This window comes from Spodoptera frugiperda, chromosome 25, assembly GCF_023101765.2.
Source record: "Spodoptera frugiperda isolate SF20-4 chromosome 25, AGI-APGP_CSIRO_Sfru_2.0, whole genome shotgun sequence".
In the NCBI taxonomy this organism is placed as follows: Eukaryota; Metazoa; Arthropoda; class Insecta; order Lepidoptera; family Noctuidae; genus Spodoptera; species Spodoptera frugiperda.
Window position 1 is genome coordinate 4,253,955 of NC_064236.1, and position 25,851 is coordinate 4,279,805.

General features: G+C 32.9%; 1 protein-coding gene across 3 annotated transcripts in view; it reads right to left on the reverse strand.

The window, feature by feature from the left end:
- Positions 1 to 24,745, reverse strand: part of LOC118262687 (uncharacterized) — a 49,218-nt gene extending 24,473 nt beyond the window's left edge. The window contains exons 1-4 of one of the 3 annotated variants that reach the window (XM_035574249.2): positions 24,565 to 24,745; positions 7,839 to 8,014; positions 4,075 to 4,209; positions 3,479 to 3,637 (exon numbers count right to left, since the gene is read on the reverse strand). Coding sequence is in view for 2 of the 3 variants with exons in the window: in XM_035574232.2 (XP_035430125.2) it covers positions 4,075 to 4,209; positions 7,451 to 7,491 (176 nt within the window). In the remaining variant the exon portion in view is untranslated. Of the gene's footprint in view, positions 1 to 3,478; positions 3,638 to 4,074; positions 4,210 to 7,450; positions 7,731 to 7,838; positions 8,015 to 24,564 lie in introns of those variants that run through there. The other 2 variants (XM_035574241.2, XM_035574232.2) reach the window with 2 other exon arrangements.
- Between the last annotated feature and the right edge of the window lie 1,106 nt (positions 24,746 to 25,851).

Sequence of the window (25,851 nt, forward strand, 5' to 3'; positions counted from 1 at the left end):
ATAATGTGAATTAGGTAGAAAGTTTGATTAAGTAGTTATTTGATTAAATATTAAAGAAATTGTTAAGTTGAATCACTATTGTTCCTGCTATTATGTTGTGAGTTCATAGAAATCCTTATTGGAATTGTAGTACATATACATTTTAATGACAAATGTGATTTCAGGTACAAATGTCTGAGCTCCATGCTTGGTGTACCGGCGCCGGCGCATATCAAACAATTTCTTGAAGTCAAGAACTTTTTTATTGACCGTAAAACGCCATTAATTAATTTTAAACCGTTTTTAGTACGTAATAATTTCCTATTAGTAACACATGTCATATTTAACTAAAAAATTCATAATTATTACCATTTAGTAAAACACAAAGTAATTGAGACCGCACAGGTATGAATGAAACTTAAAATAATGATGCCAATGTATAAACAAAATATTAAAAAGACGGAGCAGGTTTTCTAAGTAATGCATTATATTAATAGCAAGAGGCTGGTATAGTGTAAAACCTAACCCAATTATAATTTACGAATGAAGTAATTCTATACCTAAATGTTAGTTCTAACTCAGAAATGAAGCTCTCTTTGACAATAAATTGAAACATACGTGGAAAACGTTTAGAAAATAGAACAAACCGCCGTTTAATTGCGGTTCCTAATAAATAATTAAACATACAGTCAATACTGAACCTTTTCACAAGGCCATATTGATTTTATAGGAATTATTCATGGCATACGTAATGCATAGAACTGCATTACACGGCAACGTTTAAAAACATTGTGACATTTCGAATACAAAGTATAATGTAACCCATTTAAATTCTAGTACCGAACAATTATGCAATTTCAAAAAGTTTTCGTAACATTACAGTTCTTGTTTGCGCTAAGTGAGCGTAACTAAGCCGGGGTAAACTACGCGAGGCGTGAGTGCAACTGTATGAATTATGAAGGGTGCGACGAGCAACACCACTTTGCTACGAGCTACGAGCTACGCCGTAGCCCGGTGTGTGCTACGATGATTACATGCACACATTGTTTCCGCCGAGAGCAAAACATGAGCATTTTCACGTGAGCTAGCACTTTTGTACTCACGAGCTGTATTTTATCTCTATTGTCTTTTTCAATGATTTTAAACTTTTCTGTTTTACTAATGACCTAAGGAGTAAGGACCATATTTCATTGGGATATCTTGAAGATGATAGCGGTTTTCGGTATCCTAATAAATTTGTCTTTGACACCTACTTTATAAACTTTTAGTTTTGGTGTGTACTATCGTTTTCAAATATGTGGCCATTAATTTATTAGCTTTATCACCTTCCAATTAGTACGTAAACTGTACTTAATATTTCTGTAAATGGTTTAATTATGGTTCAAGGATAATAAATAGTCAAGTAGGTATTGAAACACAAAAATAATATCGCGTTCAATGAAACCTTTTGACATCAAACAGTAAAATAAAATTCTATTCAGAATCCCAAATTAATTAGGTCTTGGTAAGTATTCTGATTATATTGCTCTTTAATAAGACTTTGTACTTTCAATTGCCTACAATCTTATTAAAATAATAACTGCCAAAGTTTGTGAGTGAGTTTGTGTGTTTGTTTGGTACTCAATCACATCTAAACGGTTGATGGGATCGGCATGTGGAATAGGGTTAGTTTAGTTACACGCAGGCTACTTTTTATTGCATTCGAACGCGGCTGAAAACACTGGCTGAATCTAGTTTGTGTCTAAAATTCCCATAGCTCGTAGCTAGTAGCTGTGTACCTCGAAATATCCTTGTGCACCGCGGTGCATTTCTGAGCAATTGATTGAGTGGCGGATGTGACAGCTGCACGTCATTGCTGCCGTGCCGACATCACGTAACGTGCGAACGGTGCACTAACTCTATTATTACTACCAATTAACTTTAAGGCTGTACATACTATGAGTCAATTCGTAAATGGATTTATTTACCGATAAAAGCATAAAATTAATCGATGTTTCGATCGATCTTGATGAATCAATCACTCAAATCTATACAATAATTTTATAAACGCCTACATTATTTATTCTCCATTAGGTTTTATAAGATTTTGTAATTTTACGGATTAACAGTTTAAGAGCTCCCTGTAATTTGCTAAAACGAGTTAGCTATATAATTGAATTATTTGTTCTTACAGCATGCTCAGCTTGAAAATCTTCTAAGTGAATGAGTCGATAATTTTAGTATTTTTATCAAGAGCCTTGTGTCAAAATAATTGTGACATAATATTCAGTAGGCTGCGCGACGTCGCTGCGTCTGCGCACGCTGCTCATGATGAAGAGTCCCTCTGTGACTCGAAACTAGTAGAGCTTTTCTCCATTAATTTACGTGAGTATACCATGTTTTTTTATTATATGTATAGTATGTCTCACGACAGTTATCATATAAATATTGAGTGTATGTTTTCTAATCGCAATATATTTTATTATGTACAGCCTTAGGTATCTATAAATTATTTTATTTTATTTTATCCGCTCTCGCTGTTACGAAGTATTGCAGTCGATGCTTTAAAGAGGAGACAGATGCAAATCACCTTCCTATTCGATTGTATTAGAATGCAACACCTGCTAAATGAACCGATCCCGTAGTTATCAAAATTGTTTTTAAGTTTTGCCATAAAATCCACCAGACAGATATATTTTTAAGACCCTGAAACTGTTTGAAGTATTTTTTAACCACCCATGTTGAATTATCGATATGCGTATACGCCGCTTGCGCAAGCGCCGCATTCGCCAGTCGTGGACGCACTATTTCACCTCTTGCTTTGTTAGTAAATATATGCAGTACAAAGAAAATCTTACTTTAATGTGTTCACTGGTAAAAATCATTCTGAACTCTTTATATGTATTCTATATTTTTATGTACTAGTAGAAATTTTGTTGTAATGTGAGAAATCGATTAAAAATTACTGCTAACAAGAATTCAGTTTGATTTTAGACGAAATGTAAAATGAAATTCTGTTGATATAGTCTAGTCAACTAGTACTTTTTTGTTCAACTCATTTTAACATTGTCGGATAGTTAATGATTGATAAGCTAATGTTCGATTCGAAACAAAATACTGATATCTTGTAAAAAAATTATACTCAAACAAAATCAGTGTTCTTTTTGGTGGCTAAAACACTAATAGTTATTTCTGATATCTAAATTGGCTACTCTAAGGTAGCGCCCACCTCCAACATAATAAATATTTTAATGCTTAAAATATAAAAAATTTAAAATATATATTTCCCAGACACTTATTTCACAGGTGAATGAACTCTTCTCTTTGATATTATTTTATATTTAAGTACCATTGTTATAATAATTCGACACTGTTAAAAAAAGTTGACGCAAAAAGCGCTTGCTGACTAGACTAATAAGGAATTTTGTTAAACAATAAATGACTTGTGTATTAAAGTACACAGCCATTCGATTTTCGCAAAGATTATTTGTAAAAAAAAGTGTCACTCGGACCAACATACTTTCCACTGTCGAAAGTTTTGAATCGGAAGTCCGAATAAGTTAAATCCTCGGTCGGTTGTCAGGAAGGCCAATCGTAGCTGTTAGCAAAAGTCCTTAATGTCTCGTTGCTCGAACTATATAATTTTTGCTGTGCTGTATGTATGAATGGTGTCGAACGGCTGAATAAAAAAAAACATGGTTTAAAATGTGGTCGGACGGTTGATTTGTTGATTGGAGAATAATGATGAAACACATTTATGAAACAACAAATATTAAAGCGATATTTTTCACATAGAATGTTTTCAATTAGGAAAATTATTTGATATTTTTTAATCAAAGTTGCTATGTATCCATGTGAAAAATAGCTTACATATAATAACATAAGGTCTTGCAAGGATGTGCTCAATATTTCAGATTTTGTGAGAAATGCTAGTCCTAAATTTCAGTGATATTTTTTTTTTACATTTATTATTCTAAAATTTTATACGTGTTCAAGATTTTGTCTTTTTAATATTGAACCATGGTATCTCGAGGATGAACTTTTGAAAATGCCTTGGTAACTCCTCAAATATTGTCCACTGGAGTTGTAAGACCTTACATCATGAGATCCACTTACCTCATAAGAAGAAGTTTGACGTAGTCATCATCAGGTTCGTCGTAGAGGTCTGCCGGGTCGGGAGCAAAGATGTCAGGGTCCAAGTAGGACTCTACATTGTGCTTCGCGCTTCCGCGAGCAATATGTTTGGAAAATCTAAACAAAATGGCACGTTGTAAATAATGTGTCGCTTGCGTAAAAAATTAAGGTATATACGAGTATAACAACACCGGTGCTGCGAGAGGGTAGAAAGACAAAGGTGCTGTTTAAGAACATTTGCATCGCAAGCCATTTTCGTATCAAATTTAAATTTGCGTCATTTTTAACTTGTTACGTTAATACTTTAGATAATATAGGGTCTACCTAAGGTATTTTAGGCCTTTTTTCCTGATTGGACATTTTTTCAAATCTCTGAGAACTCGCTGAGAGTGATAAACGCGATTTTGTGCAAAACGATTTATTCCTACGACCTAAGAATTGAACTTAACTCTGTAGTTACGAAATTTTTAATTTAATTTAACCGGATAAAATAAAACTGTTTAGAAATCCCTTATTTTTTATATCTGGCAATTGTCCGCAGCGCATTGTTGCATGCAGACATGCAGTATCTAGCCCTGAATTTAAACTGATCTAAAAGTTATGTGATGAATATATTTCCGCCCACATTGCGAGAAATATTTTTTTCCTAACTGGGAATTAAACCGAGCTTCGTATTCTGGCCGTGAGCTTTTTAAAGATAAAAATCGGATTATAACTGATGTAACAATTACGTAAGGAAAACATTGTCTCCTTAAGTGAAAGAAAATTTATTTTTCAGAGGTTTAGAAATAATGTTATTAAAATAAATGCGGCGTACGTTACAAAAGTATTTTTCCGTCTAGAATTTAAACTCTTTGTATAATTGGTCGCCGTAAATTTTAAATCGTTTTCGCATTATTTTTCATAAGTGTGGGTATTATTTCTCGTGTGGAAATTGAACCCATTCTTTTTTAAATTATTTGTCATCGCGAAATTTTACTTTTGTAATATTTTTTTTAACGATAATATTATTTCCATGACTGAGAGAAATGGTCTTTTGTACCTGGGAATTTAACCCAGAGTTTTATATTTAGTAGCTGTGAATTTAGTTTTTTTTTTTCGGCATTACAATATTTCTGCCTTATGTGTGGGAATTATTTCTTGCGGGGGAATTGAACCCATTGTTCTTTAAATTTTTTGTCGCCGCAAAATTTTACTTTCTTCATAATTATTTTTTCCATAAGTGCAAGTTTCTTTTTTATCCTGGGAATTTAACCCAGACTTTTATATTTGGTCGCCGTGAATTTAGTATTTTTTTGGCATTTCAATATTTCCGCCCTAAGTGTGGAAACCACCCTAATGATTTCTTATGAGGGAATTGAACCCATTGTTCTTTTTATTTTTCATTGCAGCGAAATTTAACTTTTCTAGTAAATTATTTAACGAAAATATCATCTCCATAAGTGAGAGAAATGTTTTTGACCTGGGAATTTAACCCAGAGTCGTATATTTAATCGCCGTGAATTTAGTATTATTTTGGCATTTTAATATTTCCGCCCTAAGTGTGGGCCCACCTCAATGGGGCATTGAACCCATTGTTCTTATTTTTTAAACGCGAAGTTTAATTTTTCTAATAAATTATTAAACGAAAATATTATTTCCATAAGTGAGAGAAATGGTTTTTTGTACCTGGGAATTTAACCCAGAATTTTATATTTAGTAGTTGTTTTTGGCATTTTAATATTTCCGTTACAAGTGTGAGATTTTTTCTTGTGTGGAAATTGAACCCTTTCTTTTATTTTTAATGGCCGCGGCGAAATTTAACTTTTTAACTTAATAATTTAACGAAAATATTATCTCCATAAATAATCATTCTTTTTTTTTGATAATATTTAGCCCGGAGTTTTATATTTAGTCGCCATGAATTTAGAATATTTTTGGCATTTCTATATAAGTGTGAGAAATATTTTTAACTCGGGAAATTTAGCCCATAGCTTCGTATATAGTCACCGCAAATTATAGAATAATATTCTGGCTCGCAAATTGAACCCAAGACTTTGGAATTAATAATCGGGAACTTAACCCGATTTAATATTAAGTTTAACGCCTAAGTTTTTTTTCATTCTGGAATTGGAACCAGATCTTTAAATTCAGTCGCCGTGAATCTAAATTTATTATGCATATAAATATTTTCACTTTGTCGGAAATATTTTTTAAATCTGGGAATTCAACTCACAACCGTAAATTTTAAATGGTTTAAAAATTTGCCCTGAGTCCATGAAATATATTTCTGATCTGGGAATTTCACCCAGAAACTTCGATATTTTTTTTTGAAATAAAGAACCTAACCTACCGGAAAAAAAATTAAATCTGGGATTTTATTGTAGGTCCATTAATCGCGAAATTCCTCCCATTAAAAATATATACCGGTGACAAACGCAGGCTTCATTCAGGAAATAATTTTGTCGCTTCGGGAATTGAACCCAGAAAGTAACTTCCATCAATCGCAATTTTTATTCTTCTAAAATATTAGATACTGCTGAAGAAGATGTGCTCCACCCAGGTAAGAATTTTGCCGAGCTGGGATTCTAACCCAGTCATTTTTTGGACTTGGAAAATTTTACACATACAATTAAAGCTTTGTGGATAAAAGCGTGAACACATAGGCGAGTTAAATGAAAATAAAATAATATTGAAATGAGGAAAAAAAGGAAATAAAGTCCTAAGCCCCAAAATATTTCTTAAAAAAAGTTTAGTGACCATTGCAAATTTAAATTCGATACTTTAACAGAGCGCAGAGTGACGCTAGCAGTTTTATGACTTCCTGTAATTTATTTTCAATTAAATACAGAAAGTCTTACTCTTTGGACATAGAATAATTCTGAATATACCCCAAAAACCCTAAACTGACGTATAAAAATAAATTCGCAGTGTTTCGTAAAAGCCATTGCTTGAATTGTGCAATTTTAATCATGACAGGAAATGAAATGACATTTTAAATCGAAATCTGTGAAACTAAAAATATAGGACAACCCCGGCTAGAACGTAACTACATTGAGGGAGTTCTCTACCCACAGAACCCACACAGCCACCCCCTAGGTCCCGTGTTGCTAAGCTTGACCTATTTTCCCGCTATCAAGAGACGCACTAATTGACGTCACATAAAACCCGAGCACTGATTTCGATTTACGCTAGTTTTTTTAAATATTTAACTTTAGCACAAGCCAAAACATTTATTGACTTTTTTGTATTATACAATGAACTTAAAATATTACACAATTAAATAGCACATAGAAATAAAAAATAAAAATAAAGGAAAATAAGAATAAAGTTCGCAACAGGTAACTGCAATCGCTGGGGAATTTAAAACTTTACCAACCTGGTAATGTCTAAATATTGGCTCAGGTTCTGGACGCACATTTTGTCTTTGTTAGTCTTTCTCACCACCACACAAAAATAATTTTACTTTAAATTAAAGTAAATAAAAATAAAATAAATTAAAAATAATAATAACTAAAATGAAACAAAAATAAAATTTAAAAACTGTTCAGCTTCACTTAGACACAATTTTTATAACTATCACTAGCAAGAGAACAAGTACGCCGCGACATTTCAGCGGCTAGCTCCGGCGACCGGTGCCGAGCACTGCCGCAGCTTGAATAATGGCTCTCGCAAATGGCAGGTAAGGGTTGGCTGGGTGAACTACATTGCCATGGAAACGGTTTGCTAGTGTGGGTGCGCGTATTGTATACAAGGGATGCACTTACAGATGCAGTAGTGGGGCGGCGCAAAGCGCCCGCCCCCGGGTGTACGCAGGCCCACACGTGGCGTCTTCTCCCCGCTTTGGCCAATACGCGAACAAGGATTATAAATTATTTCACAAGGGGTACACGTTGTCACAGCCAGCATGACCCAGCCCCAGGTCCATGGCATTTAATTTTACCTGAAAAAAAAAGTACTATAAAATCATCGGCCAACATTAACAACTGGCGGTGGGTGGAGTTTTACCCCCACCAAGAAAATGTCTTAACTTTGTAAAACTATCTTTGGGAGTTCCGGCCTTTCCAACTCGGTCCTCCCTTTCTCGCACACTATTTACATTCGTAAATTAAAGGAAAGCGTGCATGGTGGGGATTTAAAAATATTTCTTTTCTAAAAATCACAAGAATACGGGTTGCTAAAAAATCTGTTATTTTCAGATATATTTTTTTTCTCACAATAATCATGATAAAAGCGGCTTAAATTAATATAAATAAATTCATATCTAAAAAACTAAAAACACGCTTTTATATATACAATTATATGGAAAAATTATATATCTAATGAGCCTAAACTCGATTATGTTTCCTATCACGTAGCCTAAGGTTCCCTAGTTTCCAATTTCATCACCAAATCAGCTGAATGGTTATGTACCATATGTAATTATTGTAGTCATCTTTTTCATGATGTTTTTCATGTGAATTAGAAGTGCGCGTAATACAGATTCTTAGATTTTTTACATAGCTAGCTTACAGGTAAACCTAATAAAGACGTTTAATAAAAGTACATCGTCTTGTGTGCCTTTCAATTTTTAATTAAGCGTGATTATTGTAGGTAAAAGGCATTCGTTTACCTACTGATTTTGGTTTAAGGTCGGTACTAGCTTCGACCGTTAAGACAAACTTACGAGAATCCAAGTGATTAAGATGAAAGCTTAAGAAGTAAACGAGACGTACAGTATATACCTTACGATCAAAATTAATAATCTCTATTTTTGATAATAGATATATGGAGTTTCTATCAAAAATCTATCGTAGTAGTATGAAATATATAAATAGAGATAAATAAAGTAGATTCTGAATCCACAAGGGGCCAGACAATATCGATGTTACCAGTGACAATATGCTAGTGAATATAATTACTTTTTATCATGGGATAATGCTGAGTTTCCGTGGAACAAAACAACGCGTACGAAATCGCGGGTAGAGTTAATGGAAAACGGACACGGGCGGATATTTCTTAAACGCGCTTTTCTTAAAAGTTGGTGACGTCATACTTATGTATCATTTTATACGGTCTTTGCCCATTTATGGAAAAGACAGTTAACTACATATTTAAAATACTATATTTTTCACATTCCGCTAAAGACGCCTAGAAATGGAACACGTAGCCAAGATAAGCCTACCTAAAGACTGACATAAAAATGTATTTGGTATGCACAAATAGACTAGCTCTCATATTCATATCATTATGGAAAACATCGATATATCGGCTCACTGGCTGCTACTCAATCTAACTTTTGTATAAAATCCTCGATAACACAGTGAAAGCAATTTAACAGCATCGAATTGGATTTGTTTGACATCATATCATGTATATTTATAGAAAAAGTTCTGCAATCGATGCACCTTCAACAAGGGTGCGATACCGTATATTTTTATATCGCCATAGAGACTACTTCTTTCTGCATCAGTGATTAGGAATATTGCCAGTCTTTCTGACAACTCCACAAGACTAAATCTAAACGTCGGATATACATAGCTTAAGTCTTATTTACGCGGTTTTATACAATTTATTAGATTGGATTTAAGTCAATTAGGTAGCTCTCTCTCTCGACGCAGGCTTTGCATGTAATAGACAGTATAACGTAATAATTTTAGTGTCCTGAGAAAAATGTATTAATTAATCTAGGATCAAAACTATTTTATGGTATCAGCCAATACTGCTGAACATGACCCCCAGACTCAGGGATATGAAGCCACCTACATTTTCAGTTTTTTATGGGATAAGCCGGTAAACGGGCAGACGGATCATCTGACGGAAGCAATCAGCGCACTCCGTAGACATCCGAAACTCCAGAGGCGTTAAAAGTGCATTGCCATTATTTTGGGGGGGGTTATGAATTTTGTTGGGGATACGGGGATTGGGGAGATTGGGGTGGGGGGTAATTGGGACTCCGGTCACCTCACTCACGCGACGAAACACAACGCAAGCGTTATTTCATGTCGGTTTCTTGTCAAGACGTGGTATCACTCCGTTCGAGCCGACCCATACGTGAAGCATGGCTACCACACTAAGTTATCATCAGTTACCATCGTGACTAATTAAATAAAGAGATTTGTATGAGTAAACTCAATTTAACACGAACATAGTAACAATTTTGTTATTTAACTTGCGGAGCCCCTGAACTTTGTTTCGCCTAAGAAATGTTTTTAATTTCTTATTACATAAGAACCTTTTCCTAACAATAACAAACCTAACAAAAAGGGAATTAATGAAAGAGGTTCAACTGGTTTCGAGATTTGCGCTTAGCAACACATTTTAGCGATCCATTTATATATTATAGATAGACTAGCTGACCCGGCAAACTTCGTACCGCCTCAAATATTTTTTTCACACCTTTTAGACCTTCCCTGGACCTCCACAACTAATTCAAGAGTAAATTTAGCCAAATCAGTCCCGCCCTTTTCGAATTTTAACGAGATTAAAGAACAGCACTCTTGAATTAGTTAGTTAGACTAATGTTCTTTTACCAATTTCTGTTAAATTTAAAGAAATTCTTAAACAAAAATACGCGACGTATTTTTTAAGATTAGGTTTCTTTTATTATTTTTAACTTTTTAAAGGGAAATTAAGTTTTTGTGTCGGGGGTTTTTTAAATTTTTAATTTAATTTTTTATTTTATACTTTTTATAGGTAGGTAAGAAATATTTTTTTTCAGCTTACATATCCGTGATGGGTGTCTATGGATAGGTCTTTAAAAAAGACATTAAGGTTCCTATAACCACTTTTCGTCAAAATCAATCGTTTGAAAGTTAGACGCTTCCAAAGTGGAAAAATGTGTATCCCTCCCCTCTAACTTTTAAAATAAGAGAGTGAGAAAACTGAAAAAAATATATGCTGTAGATTTTAATGAAAATTAACAACGAAAATTGGTTTGAACGAGATATCATTATTAGTTTTTAAGAAATAAAACATTTTCAAATTGCAGACCTTCGGTTAATCTCCCGCTTACGTTACTTTCACCGCCCATAACTTTAAAACGGCTCAACCGATTTTCATCAAACATGTCTAAGAACACTCGCACATAAGTCTCCTTTAATACGAAAAAAACTAAATTGAAATCACTGCATCCGTTCGGGAGTTATGATGCCACAGACAGACAGACAGACAGACACGTCAAACTTATAACACCCCTCTTTTTGCGTCGGGGGTTAAAAATAGGTGATATATAACGAAATGTTGGTTTTCATCTAACTATGAGTGACATTTAACAGTACAAGTACCTAATAGGTTAGTTTAGGATGAACCTCACGCTAAGTAACGCTTAGTTAACAAATAACAAATTATTTAGTGGCGTTTAGTTAAAATGACCCTGACTGAGGTATCTAACTCCGAAAAAACAATTTAAAAAGATAGAAAGAGATTATTTTAAGATTTCTTACAAGTTTAATGCCACGCCCCGCTCAATTAAAGGACATTTTTGAAATCTTTTCAACTAATAGTTAGACATTAATATATAACATAATAGTATCAAGTTTCATTATTATAATCTGTTGCGTCGTTTCCCTGATTTATATGTTATTGTAAGCTCTTTATCCATGACATTTAACATCTTAACACGTTGTTCTTAGTATTATGGTCTTGTCTATCGGTATATGAGACACAATAGAAAACACAATGTATCTCGCGTAGATCTACATTCCGAACACAACGGGTCAAACCGAAAATTACATAATAGTAGTATTAATTTTTCAAAAATATACATGGAAACTGAAAATATTAGATTAAATAATATTGAGAAAATTTAATTTTTTTTATCTTCACGCGCAATATCGAGAATATACACCGAGAAGACCGGCCGACGGCTTTTGCATACATTCACCTGAGTAGCAACTAGAGTAGTGTCTAGCCGAGTTACTAGAGCGAAATGTTTAGTAAATATTAATAAAAACATATAATTAGGAACACTTATAACTTTTCGCTCTTCCCACATATACACAATACAAAAAACATTCTGCGTTAAAACTTGTGGGATACTGATGCCTATTGTACCAATTTGGTCTTTATATCCGTTAAATAACGGTTCAAAATTACTTTAACCGACGGAGAAAATGTCGTTATTCCTAAGCACTAAATGGACACTTGTATTCTAGTCTCCAATTCAATATAGTGGAAAATTAGCGACACACAACGGACGCGGAGCGGGACGGAGAGCGGTGGCCAAGTACAATTGTTTTGTTCGTTGTACCGCCTTTCAAATCCGATTAAAGTGGTGATGTCCACGTGTTCCCCGTATAAAAGACAACAAAATAAATACAAGTTTAAATAGAAAACAGAGAAACGTTTCACCTAATCTCTTCAAATAGTTTAATACAATCTATTTTTTTTTTTGCAATGATACCTATACGAATAGGAAGATTTGAAAATAACTATCTCTTGATATTAATATTAAAATACCAATTTTTTACTTATTTATGACTTTCGAGATTTACACAAAATAGAAAGGAAATGACGGAAGCGGCTAGTCTGAAAAAACTAATTCTTTGTTGGAAATTCAGAACGATGTTTTACAATTTAGGCAACAGATGAATATCTACGTTTAAATCGGATAATTTGCGCACAGAAATCTTCCAGTATTCGCTGCAAGGCAAATGCTTAAATCAAAGTAATACTATCGGGCAATGGATTTATTCATGCGATTGATTCAGGGCCGACTTATAAATTTTGTCACCTTGCATTTAATCGACCAATTTGTCACAGGTGTCTATGCGACTGCAAAGGTTTTTATTCTTTCTTAAAAAACAAAGGTATATTTTATGTGATAGTCAGTCATACGTATTCTCTGATTAAAAGAATTCGGAAACCAGAGCGAACTTTATAATAGCAGGAACCGCGTTTAAATTATTGGTTGTATAATAAGTATTCTCTTTTCGGTAAGTCCTATCCAAATTTCATTTTCGCGCGATACTACTACACAAAACCTTAACAATTCACAGAATACGAATAAAATCCGTGTTTTGGAAACAAGCCATCTCATAGAGAATAGTTTTTAATATATTAGTTCGTTCGGTAGATTTTATGCTTATCGATTTAAAAAGACAAAAGCGGGGACTTCATTCAATCTGTAGAGTCTGTAAAAACATTTTTTGTAATGATATTAAGCATAGAAAGATAATTAAGTCTAGTTCAAACGAAATTCATATGGAATTTTATCATAATCGAGACATTGATTAGGAGTTAACTCAAAGAGAAAGAAACTAACACATTTGGGAGGCCAATATACATTAATATAAAGTTCTCATAGTACTGGGCAGTAAGACTAAAAGGCAGAAAACGGAACGACAAAAGAAAGACACGATGATCGGCAGAAATACACATAATATTGGTAAACGGTTTCGACGCATTATTCGGTTCGACGACAAACTAATTCTTGTTTATCTAACTGGACCAAGTCTATCTGCTATATAATGTAGTCATTACATAGTGAAACGTCTTGAATCTCATGTGGTACCCTACCCATACATATTCAATTAGCGCAGACTTCATTTTAATGTATGATAATGTCAGAATACCTTGTGGTCACGGGAGATAACCTTATCAATGCCGGTGTGACTATTATTCGAGGATATTTGATAGATTTTATTTCTATCTCAGTTTCAACTAGCTAAAAACTTTGTCTCCAACTGTCATGAGTGGAAATAGATAAATATATACCTTCTTTTCTTAACGTACTCAAAACTGATCATATATTTTTTTTCTATGTATTTTTAAGATACTGCATTATGAATATTCGTGCACAAGAACGCATTACATACAGAGTGGTTGAAAATAGAACTTTTAATGATTATAAAAACATATTTTAGGTCTTCGAAACTACAAATCCTTGTTACAGATAAGATTTTTCACAAACCTTTCGGTATTTTAAACAGACTTAACTATATGCTTTATGACTTTAAATGGAGACATTTCCAAATGAACATGTGTATATGTACGGCTTGTATAACGAATATTTTAGTAAAATCCATGTTTAGTTTCGAGGAATAATTAAGCGGTTTAAAGTAGGCGGACGAAGCAAGTATATTGTTTCATAGTTTCCCATACAACAATGTCTCAAGTTAAAAACAGATTTAGGTAGCATAATTTCAAATTTTCAACATCACAAAATGAAGTTTTTGTAATTAAAAGCAGCAAGGAGCGAAGAAACTAAAATGTCAGATAAAAATATTGACTTCTCCTATTTTCAGAGTGTTGTATAATACCTTCGAAGATGAAATGACAAGATTACAAGTTTGCGAGCTATCTCAACACTTGGGCGGACTGTACGACCCAATAACTCGCCAAGCAAATTCAACCAACATTTACACTATTTTAATCGAATTGTAAACTATCTTGTACAGCAGTAACTATCACAAATTTTACATACTACAGAAATATTATGCTTATCACTCATTATAAATATAATATAAGTACGTAATGCGACCTACTAGTGAATAAAATTCGTTTCACGGCTGAATTTGACACCTAATTAATTAAGACCAGAATAATTTGATGATCAAACGAATTCGTATTCTTATTCTTAATAAGTAACAGGATGTATATTATAATTGTGGCGAGTGTGGCATAGATGCACATTGTTTACAATATGAAATAACGCTACAGTCAACATTTTTGATAAACATTGCATTTAGTTTTATTCCGTAATCTGATAGAACACGTGTATACAACATCATAGTTGACAAAACAAATTACGGCAATAGATGCTGTAATTTTTGCATCTCAAAAAAAGTTATTTACAATGAAATTCTGTAAGATTTTGTAAGTTTCGTAACGAACTAACTAACACTGCATAACATAATATTATCAATAGAACATAATTTCTTAGGAAACATGACCAAAAAATTGTCATTTTTGGGTCATACTCATAAAGCAAGCAAATTATGCTTTAAAAATGTCGGGAGCCGAGCAACATGGTTTTGTTTCAGTCTGATTTCGTCACTTGTTTGGTCCGTACTTATGAAGTGTCAATTAAGGTCCGTTTCATTGCACTATTTCGTATTCAAAACCACGAACATGCGCTCCATGGGGTTGAATACGCAATGTAGATTACGCTTTCATTCTACAGAACATATTGTGAATACCAGGTGCAGTCAAATTGCACATAATTTGAAGTATTTTTAGTACACATTTATTGATATTTAGAGCTTCAGAATGACGAGTATTTAGTAATTAGTTGATGATAATTTATACTTTTCAATACCACTATCTACCATTAAACCATTAACTATCAGTAAGCCACATTTTACAATAATATGTCGAGGCCTGCACCCAATAAACGGGACATTAAAAAATTAATATGGTCACGATTCCAATATAAAAGAGGTACTTTACAAACAATACCAACACGCACCTTTTTCTGGCATCTACTCTTTTCTTTCTGCTTTGTTTCTACCTACCATGGTCTAAGGTGGAATACCTTCTTATATTTTCTTCTATCATACGTCCCAATATATAACAAACTTCCTATTTTTCACATCACACCTCAGTTCCTCACATAGTCTATCCATTTTTCTTTGATTGTGCACATTATGGGTCGGTTCCTGGAGGTACATAACGTTTTTATATTTTTTTTTACAATTTCCATCCATCCTCATTTAAATTCAGAACTCGATTTGTAAATCGCAACGTGGTTCTCAAATTCGTATAAATTCATAATAATATGTAATTTTATTCCCACTTATCTACTAGTATCCACGTTGGGGCCGTGTGGACCGTAACGTATTAATAAATATTAACATACTGTCAATAATCAGAGTCAAAGAAATCGTAGTTCGATACAAATAATTCAGCATCACACGGAAAATGAATAAAATGTTTCTTTTTCTTCACAAAGATTTCCACAAAGTTGCACAGACTAGGTATAAGGTACTTAGTTAAATAGTATTGGAAAGTAATGGGTGATATCACAGTAACTAGTGTAACCGGTCCTAAGATACTAATGACCTTGTTTTTTAAGTTTTTGAATACGAAAACATAACCGACCTACTTTAAGGGCCAATTTTAAAAGACCACACCTTTGGCGTTCTTGATTTTAAACATAATACGTAGTACTTAAGCTTATTTATTTCTGAAAGGACATGTTTCATAACTGATATTAATTATTCTGAAATCTTAAAAGTATTTGAAGTAATGGGAAGTGAGGAAAAAATATTGATAATAACTTAGTGGTAGCAACACTACCAAGACGAGTTTATGCGATCACAAAGATATGTCTTCAAACCTGAAGCCGCAAATTGGTATGTTGGTGTAAAGACAAAATTCAGATATAGTGACGTGACGCTCCCAACTACTTAATATCTTGTCATTTAAGTTTGAACAATAAATCTTACGATGTATAATATATTTAATAAGGCCAATACAAAAAGGCCACACGCTGCCAGCGCACTTACAGCCGTTCAAAAAACGACGTGCAGGAGCCTTTATGTGTGATATGACCTTAACTTGTCTCACAAACTACAAGTGACTGTGCAACATAGAAACAACGGGCCTACAAGCCTTCCACCGTGTTTAGCACCTATTTACAAGTCCTATTAAGTACCAGTTGGCTTCATTGTACGACATCTTCGGAAGGAACTACTCGTAACGTATAAGACGACGCTTGTAATGCAATAAAATTAGTTATGAATTATTAATTTTCTTATAAAAAAACTTAAGTGATTAGTACGGTAAGTAGTTAGTTGATCATCAGGTAATACTAATATTATATGACAAGTATTTTCTGCCTTTAAAGTCTCTAGAACCTATTGAACGAAATGTCTTTAAAAATGCAGGGCCACAAAAATAGTTCTATTTTTCCTTTTATTTCCAATTTTGTAAAACTAAAACCGCCCAGACGAGCCAGACTGACCATGACCGATACTTTATACAATTTTAGAGACTGCACAAAATAGAGGTTCCTTTCAGGCTATTTTCATTTTGTTCGTCACAAACGACCCTGTGGAAGAATAAGAAATTGACCATTTATCGAATGAGATATGTTAGGACTAATCTATAGATACACTCCCATATATTGTTCATCTGATTAACCTATAATCATATATATCATTTTTTTTCTTATTAAAAAATCTTTTGATTTCAGGCTAATTTTATTTTACTAATTATAGTGTTAAAAGTGTTCGATTAGCGCTTATTAATTAATGGCGTATTAAACTAAGTACGACGAAGTTTTTTAAAAGTTGGACTCACAGTTATCTTTATAATCAGTCTTGAAAAACGGTAATCACATTATGACACACATGATATTTAGGTATATGTATTTAGAAGCATCTGCCTGTAAATGAATGATGGACGTCCCCTCAATCGGCCTTCCTTTTCAATCTCGCCCCACACCCACGTCATAATCACGGCGTCCTTAATGAAACGGAAACTACATTTAGTTTCAATACCAATTTCAGAGTCTTGCACATTTTAAAACTGCAACAGGCCACCGAATAACGGACTGCACTATCCTCCAAATTTTTGGCAACATGGGTGAGATTGCACAGTGCGACTGCTGTCCAGTCAGTGCAGTCGGTGCGATGGCTGTCCAGCCAACCATGCTACATGTAGCGAGTTTGATTCCCGCACGGTGCAGTTTTTTATGTGATCCATAAATTGTTGTTCTGGGTAACATGTGTATGCGAACTTACATGTTGGTATACGCATCCACAGGAGAAAATCCTAGTGGGGCTAAGTCATTTCAAAAAAATCGCTCTAATCACTTGCCAAGTATGGAGATTATGGCAATTTGTCTTAAAATAGTCTAATGTCCACTGCCGAATTATGTTCTTAAGAGAACATAATTCGGCAGTGACATAAGACTATACTACAGACATTAGACTATAATAGAAACATAAACATAGATCTCCATATAACAGTGCAAGTGGACAGATTATAAAATCATAGGCACTATTTCTGTTACTAAAGGAGCAAAAGTTTCTCTAACAAAATCCAATTTTATAACAGCAAATATAGGTACTTAGGAATGGGATTTATGTCAATGTCAAATAGAAATTCGCGCGATTTCCGAAGACTGCTGGATTTAAGAAGTGAATTAAACTCTGAACTCGGCTATGCAAGTTTTTAAGATGGTTTAAAAGTCTTATTTGTGTCGAGATAGTATTAATGTCTTCAGTTATGATGAGTTTTTCAAGTAAGTTTTAGACAAGTTACGTTGTTTTTATCCCAAGGCCTAATAATACATTACTTTTATGAACCTCATTTAAATAAAAGGGTAAATGACAATTTTTTAATATAATGTCCGTCTTGACGATCCTTTCAAAATATTAGGCGCGTATGTTTTTTTTTTTTTATTACGGGAACAACTACTTTCCGAGATATATTGATTTGAAACATCGCGTGACATCACTTCCAGGTATGTTTTATACGTAGAAATGACGTAATTGCGAGAGCAAATCCCACCCCTAAACTTTGATTTGTTTTATTTAAGTACTATATGACAAAGTTATAATATATGACAAAATAAAAAAATACATGTCTAATATTTTTTCATTACCTAACTGACAGATTAAATTGATTTTTAATTTTCATACCCTGTCATCATCCGTATTGAGACAAAATAGTGAACCTATTTTACAAAACATGGCTCCAAATCAACCAACTGCTGAATTTGTATTTAAAATCAATTTGTTGTGTTGGTTTGAATTTACCCAAAAGTTGTAAAAACACATTCAGGATTCGCAATTATCAATTCTCGGTAGTTGCTCTAAGCTTTAATATGCAGCTACCCGGTAAATGGCAATTGACATGCGCACTCTGAAAACTAATTATATCTCTGTCGGACAGTGAATATATAAATAAGAGAGAAAGAGATGAGAATATTCTAGATTGATTATGTACTCGTCAGTACGTTGCAATTTACTACTACAAAACTGGAGTTTACGAACCTTTAATATTACGACTGTTCTTCAAAGTCTAATATTTAGAAATGAATTTGTAGTAATATAAATAACTACGTGTACTTCCTTCCCCTCTTCTTTTTGTGCAAGTCAATAAACATAAGTACATACGACTATTGCTTGATTACCTACTGCTTTGATGAGTAATAAAAAAATATTGATTTTAATTTGAAGTCTATCGAGCAATTGATTCGCGGCACACGGCTCATCATATCAATCTCACATCAAACACGATTCTATTTTTTCCTATGTTTGGCATTCTTATATCTAGCAGATACATGTAATTAATAAAGATACAAACTAAAATGTATCTAGAATATATTTGGTTATCTAATGGAAATCAACATTTTCCGAAAGTTTATAAATGGGTGGTAATTTTTTTGTCACTTTGCAAGATTGCCGCGCACGTCGTCATATTGGAAAAATTTCAGAGAACAGAGTGCAGTTTTTACGATCTCTCTTCTCTTAGCTTAAGAGTAACTTTACGAGATTTAGTTTAAGTGCATAATAACTCCGGCATTTTATTTATTTTCTCAAATATTGAAATTTTCATATATTCTTCTGTGTTAAAATAACCAAAATTGGTATAAAAGTAGCTAACTAAAGTTATAACGATTCATTCATTCAGTTTGGCAATGCGTAGTTATGTGAAAATTGTGAACCCACTTTTAAGTTCCGTGACGCTAAAGGTCAATAACATTGTAGCTGATTTATTTCGCTATCGCCAACCAATAAACGTCGTAACGTCGTCGATACTAGAAAGAATCGAGCTGTCTGTCCTTTTATTGCGTAGAAATATCGGCAGCTCTATAAAATCACACGCTTCGTTTCACTGGAAATTGCATTTTAGCTAGACTGGAGAACATCTATGATAGATAATTTTATTTTGTGTAAAAAGGTGGAAAGCGTTTCCATCTCATAGCTTTTATTAGTTATTCCTGACTGAACAATCTGTGAGCGGAAAGCAAAATACTCTTTCAAAAATGCACCTTATGACTCTCAGACTCACACTCTATTTACTATGAAGGTCAAATGCTTATTATGTTGAGTGCACGACATCTGCTACACTAACATCGAAGCAGGGGATCCCGAACATGTGAAGCAAGTTGGACAAACAAAATATTCCCGTCGAAGATCTTATATTACGAAACAGAACCAGTTATTCACTGGAACCACGTGTTACCGTAACAAAGGTAGCCCTTATGATTTGATGGGAATTCATGAAGCTTGTTTCTATGAAAACCTGCTGCGAGATTATCGAGAAAAGGACAATTATCAACCGCTCCACTTGCACAGATAATATCACAACCCTTAATCTTTTATACATCATGTAAAAGGGTCATAAAGTGTCATTGTGACACGGTAAAAATTAATATACGCCGTAAGAAGTAAAGATTACAGTGCGTTAACCTTTTACAGGTATTATTAATTTGTAAGAAGCATTCATTTGGTTAGTCGTAAACGCGTTCCTCCGTGACGAAAACTTTGTGTTTAACTACTTGAAATATTTGTAAATCTGTCCTACTTTGTATATTAGTCTAGTCACAATAACCAATATTAGGTTTTAAATTGTATTTTATTTACCGTATTGTAGGACGGGTAGGTATTGTTTTATATTTTTTTATTTAGATAGGTACTACCTATTATTGTCACAGCTATTTTTTGGATTTACATTTAACTATGATTTAAATTAACATGAAGTTCGGATAGCTGTTTCGGCTTGATATTAGTGATGACTTGAAATAATATTTATTTCCGTACTTAATTGAAAAAATTAAGATGATTTCGTTATTTGTCCTTACATAATTATGTATTACGTTACTACTCTAAGAAGAAACACCGAAACAAGGATAGAGGTCAGTATTTTTAAGATATTTCATCGGTGTGCTCAAGGTCTATTTCAACTTTGTGAATTTTTGTTCCTTAACCTCTATTTTAGAATATATTGGGACCAACAAGGTAACAGATCCATAATGGAAAACAAAACAAAAATTGGAATAGGAAGTAAATAGTTAGAAGATTTCGGTTGATACAATAATATTATGTACTATGAAGCTCGTCAGAAATATCCAGGTACATCAATAGCTACCCCCCTCCCTCCACCTCGTTGCCGTTGCGCCCTGCGATCCCCCCGCGTCCGCCCCGTTAGTTATAGTATTACTCTTGTAGCGTTAGTTGCTCTCGCTCGTTTTGTTGTTAAAACGGAGCGAAATCGCGCTGGATCGTGTTCTTTCGGTGTTTAGTTTGCCACTGGACCGTAAGCTTGACAATTTCAACAGCTTCCATGTAGTATATTTTATGTTTGTTAATTAATCATTAGATATATCTATCATTATCATTTTAATTGTTCATTAAATGTTTGACATTGACATACAGACACAATATAAAGTTGTAAAAACACAATTATTTATTGGGTTTTATTTAATTTTCGTCATTTTAGAAAATTAGCGCATTTTGTCGTACAATGACCTACCTATTAAAAGTTTCAAAAGTCGCGTTTTACGACAGGTGACAGTGACAGTGACATTGTCATTAAAAAAAATAGACGGAATGACACCTAGCGCGTATCATACCCGACTAATTACTGTGTACTGGGGAAAGTGACGAACACGAAATTCTGAAACAATTTTCTTGTCTACATACTCAATTTTCCGTCTGTGTATGGCTTATCTAGCGTTCTCATTGCGTTTCTGTGTTTACAAACTCCCATACATAAGGATTACGTACTTAGTTTGTAACACTTCATGAGAAATACATTTCATAATAAGAGGTATACGATAGAAGAAGTAGTACCTAGTTTACACTTAATAGTAAACTATTGCTATCATTGTAGTACAAGGTATTAGGAGTAAGGAACTAGGTCACACAGTTACACAATGATTTTGATTTTTTTGCATGTTTTTCATTGTGTGGCATTGTTATATTTCTATGTTCAAAATAATTAAGAATGCTTTGCAATTAGGCATTTAGATGTAATACTAAACTGTTAATGACTTGTTGTTTGATTTAATTATCACTAAAATAGTCTAAACTTTGAAAAAAATCGAGTCTCTCATGCACATAATGAAAGTAAGAAAATTATCAAATTTGAACAATGTGAATTGAGTAATTTTCTTTCAATTCAAGTACATTACCATGTCACATCACAAATTGATGTAATCTAACAATTTTCTTCTTGAACATGTTTAATTTTCAACATGATAACTATAGGTAGGTACACAGCGTACATACTGAGATGTAAAACATATAGCCATGTTGAGTGTCATGATTGATCTAACTAGCTGTCAAGGCAGGGTCCTCTCACAAGTGCAGGGGGACATTGTAAATAATGGAATAATGAGACTGCACTTCAGACTATTGTCTTCATTGTGCAATGATTACTGGCAACCAATAATACCTATGTATAATGTATTCCGTACTGCCTAGAACATTGTATTGTCTAACAAATGAAATATATTTTCGTGTTGAAAACTATTGTGTGAGATACTGATACCATAGTAAAGGTTTCTCTGTGAGATTATGTAAGTAAGATGTATATATTTGACTTAAATAAGATCAAATAAATATTATATGCTAATGTTTATGTTAAAATCTTTTGTATGTTTGCAATACAATGTTGAACGACGAATGTTGGGGTGAATTGCTTCCCCATTCAGCATGACTTCACCCAATCGACATATAGATAGATAGCTCATCATAGAAATGTGCTTCTTAGCCTAGACTCCTAAAGTAATAATCATTATATTGTTAGTTTTTTAGATAATAATATGATTAGTAAAACTTTACTTTTTAAAAATTAATATGTAAGTGTGTGCAGCAAGTAGGTTTTTTATTTTCTTACGGAAACAAGTACTTTTGACGATATATTGATTTAAAATATCTCCTGACATCATTTTTATGTTTTTTTTTTATACTCAATAGTGACCTATACTTATACTCCTATACCTTAATTTGTTTTATGCAAGTACTGTTTTCTTATACAATAAAATAAAAAAAAATACATTTAATATTTTTTCATTACTTAGCTGAGGGATTAAATCAATATTCAATTTTTATACCCTGTCATCATATTTTTGTTTTTGTATAAAGATTTTTATTATTTGGTACATGTACTGTCATAGTCATGTTTTTCAATGGTCTCTTTTCTAAGTTTCCTCTTATACCTATGAGAGATAAAGTTAGAAGATCTTTAGATTTGCTAGAAAATTCAAAGTTAGGAGGTGTAAGTGCATGAATAGTGTTTTGTTACTTTTTTTTTATTGTAATAAATAGATTGGTATATTTAAAAGAATAAATTAGATATGTAATTTTTCTATGAGATTATACCCAAACATTTCATTAGTTTAAAAGAAACTATGAGAAAAATGTCTGATATTTAAATTTTGTGTAATAAGTACTTATTTAATTTATGGAACTTTTTTCTTTATATTATATTATATGAGGTTAAAACTGCTATGTACAACAACAAATTGTAATATTGTACAAGCTAGCTCTCTTATAGGAACTCCTGTTCCAAAACATTTGTGAAAAGTGTAGTTACTGATTTGTCTTGATTTATTTACTAATTTATTAATTTATACATGTATTTCAATTTCAAAGTTTTAATTATATGAGTATTATTGCAAGGATAATTAATTTCCACACAAAGGAATCACAACAAAGCTGAAATATGCCTTGTGTGGCCCCAGCAGCGCCATCTAGTGACCATAACCTGAACCAAACTTTTGTGGATGGGACTTCTGAAATTTCTCAAAATTACATATACTTTAATGTATCTGATTCTGAATGAAATGCTCTTTGTATTGTTTTAAAATAAGAGTTCGTTAACAATAAGGTCTTTATAAGGGTACAGTACCAACCAATTACATTTAATCAAACCAATTCAGATTGGTGTTTGTATTGATTGATTCAGTCAGGTTCCATCCAGGGCCTGTATGCAAAGCTAAAACGACACTTTTATATCGCAATCACATTTTAAACATCGATCCCGAGAAAATCAATACCCACAGCCATTTGAGCCTATCCCTGTAGCCATTGTCAATCTTATCAAACTTTATACTATGACAACAGAGTGGTATATTGGCCTACTTTATACAAAATACTTTTTAGACCTTTAGTAATTAAGCGCCCAAACAATTATAAAGTTATTAATTAACTCTTAATTTTTCCATGATGTAATTCAAAAAATATCACGACATCCGACTTTTAGCTATCGTAAGTAATCCGATTCTTGTTTAATTCCTTACGATGCAAAGAAATATAAGAAAATATTGGGCTCACAAGCAAAAAAAGCCTCTATAGCTACTAACATTATGTAGTTGGTACCATGCACGTAGCAGTAAAATATGGAGGATGCATATTCGATACTATCAAAAATGTCCTCTAAAACGAAATGGGCGGCTACGATAGACAGAGAATAACTAAATTACGTTGTTTGTGATTGATTTATCGTCATTTTTATTGATAAAAATAGCTATAAGACAAGAAATGCTGTCATTAGCCACACGATCATACCGCCCTACACAATAATGTTGATGTAGCTTAAAATTTAACTTACCTCGTTCGAGATTGGCATATTTCACGGAGAAAATAAATAAGGATAAAGAAGGGCGAAAACTAAATCGATTTTATTCACTTAAGATGTAGGATTTAGTTAAGTTTCACAATTTTTTCCACAAAACAATAACACTACGCGCAATCACTATCGAACCACCACACTGAAGTTGTTGACAACGAAATCGTCATAGCCAACATAAGAAAGAAAATTAATCAATTATTTCGGGTAAACTTGGAACATTGGTACCACCATATCCAAAAATCCGGCGCAATGATCCAACGATATTAATCCCAAAAACATCTGCATAAAGTTTAAATGTATGATTTATTTTAAAATAAACCTATATTTTATGTCAAATTACCATTAAAGCTAACATTAAAAAATATTTAATAATTTATCAAAACTTAGTTGAAGATGTGGTTTTGAAAAAAACTTTTACTAATCACTAAAATATTTCACATTTTGTTTTTATTTATTTTTTAATAAAATTCACTATTCGTATATTTTGTAAAGAAAATCATATATTTTAATTTTGTTCATCATGGTTGTTATAGTCGATAGAAAAAAAAATGTCTAATTAATTTTGTGTATCATTGTTGCCACCCTATAAGACTCAAAGAATAAAAACAACACGTGTATTAAAATATCATCAATTAAAAATGTCTTATAAAAATTCACGACGAACAATAAAAATGTTAGAAAAGTTATAAAAACAAGCTTAAAATGCTCCTCAATTTCTTCACACCCACTTATATTATAATGTGTGCATGAAATAACAGCGCATTTGCCCGGCACTCTCGATAGTACACTTATGATAGGAAGAAGCAATTTTTTTAATAAACCAGCACAATAACTAACTTTCTAAAACGCTAAGGTGATGATAAACTATAATATAAATTTAAGTATAATTATCTCTTTACCCTTTTCACAAACTTTTTTATAAACGTGTTAGTTCTCAAGACATTTTAAGCATAAAACGCATATTTTTTTGCTTACAGTGTGCATTCGGCCTACGATGTAATAATACAAAAATAAAAAGTCCAGTACGACGCAAATGCATTGATATCGATTCTTAGTAAGTTCATGGCCGCACGGCCCTACCACCGACCTACGCAATTAAAATCTCAACGTTGTAAATAAAATATCTAGCGCTTCTTCAATTCACTCCCGAACTGCCTATATACGATCGATACAGAATAAAAACGAGATATATACTTGAAAAATAATTTTATTTTATCCCTTATAATATCCATGTTTGTATTTAAGTACACAAAAGCTCTAACAATC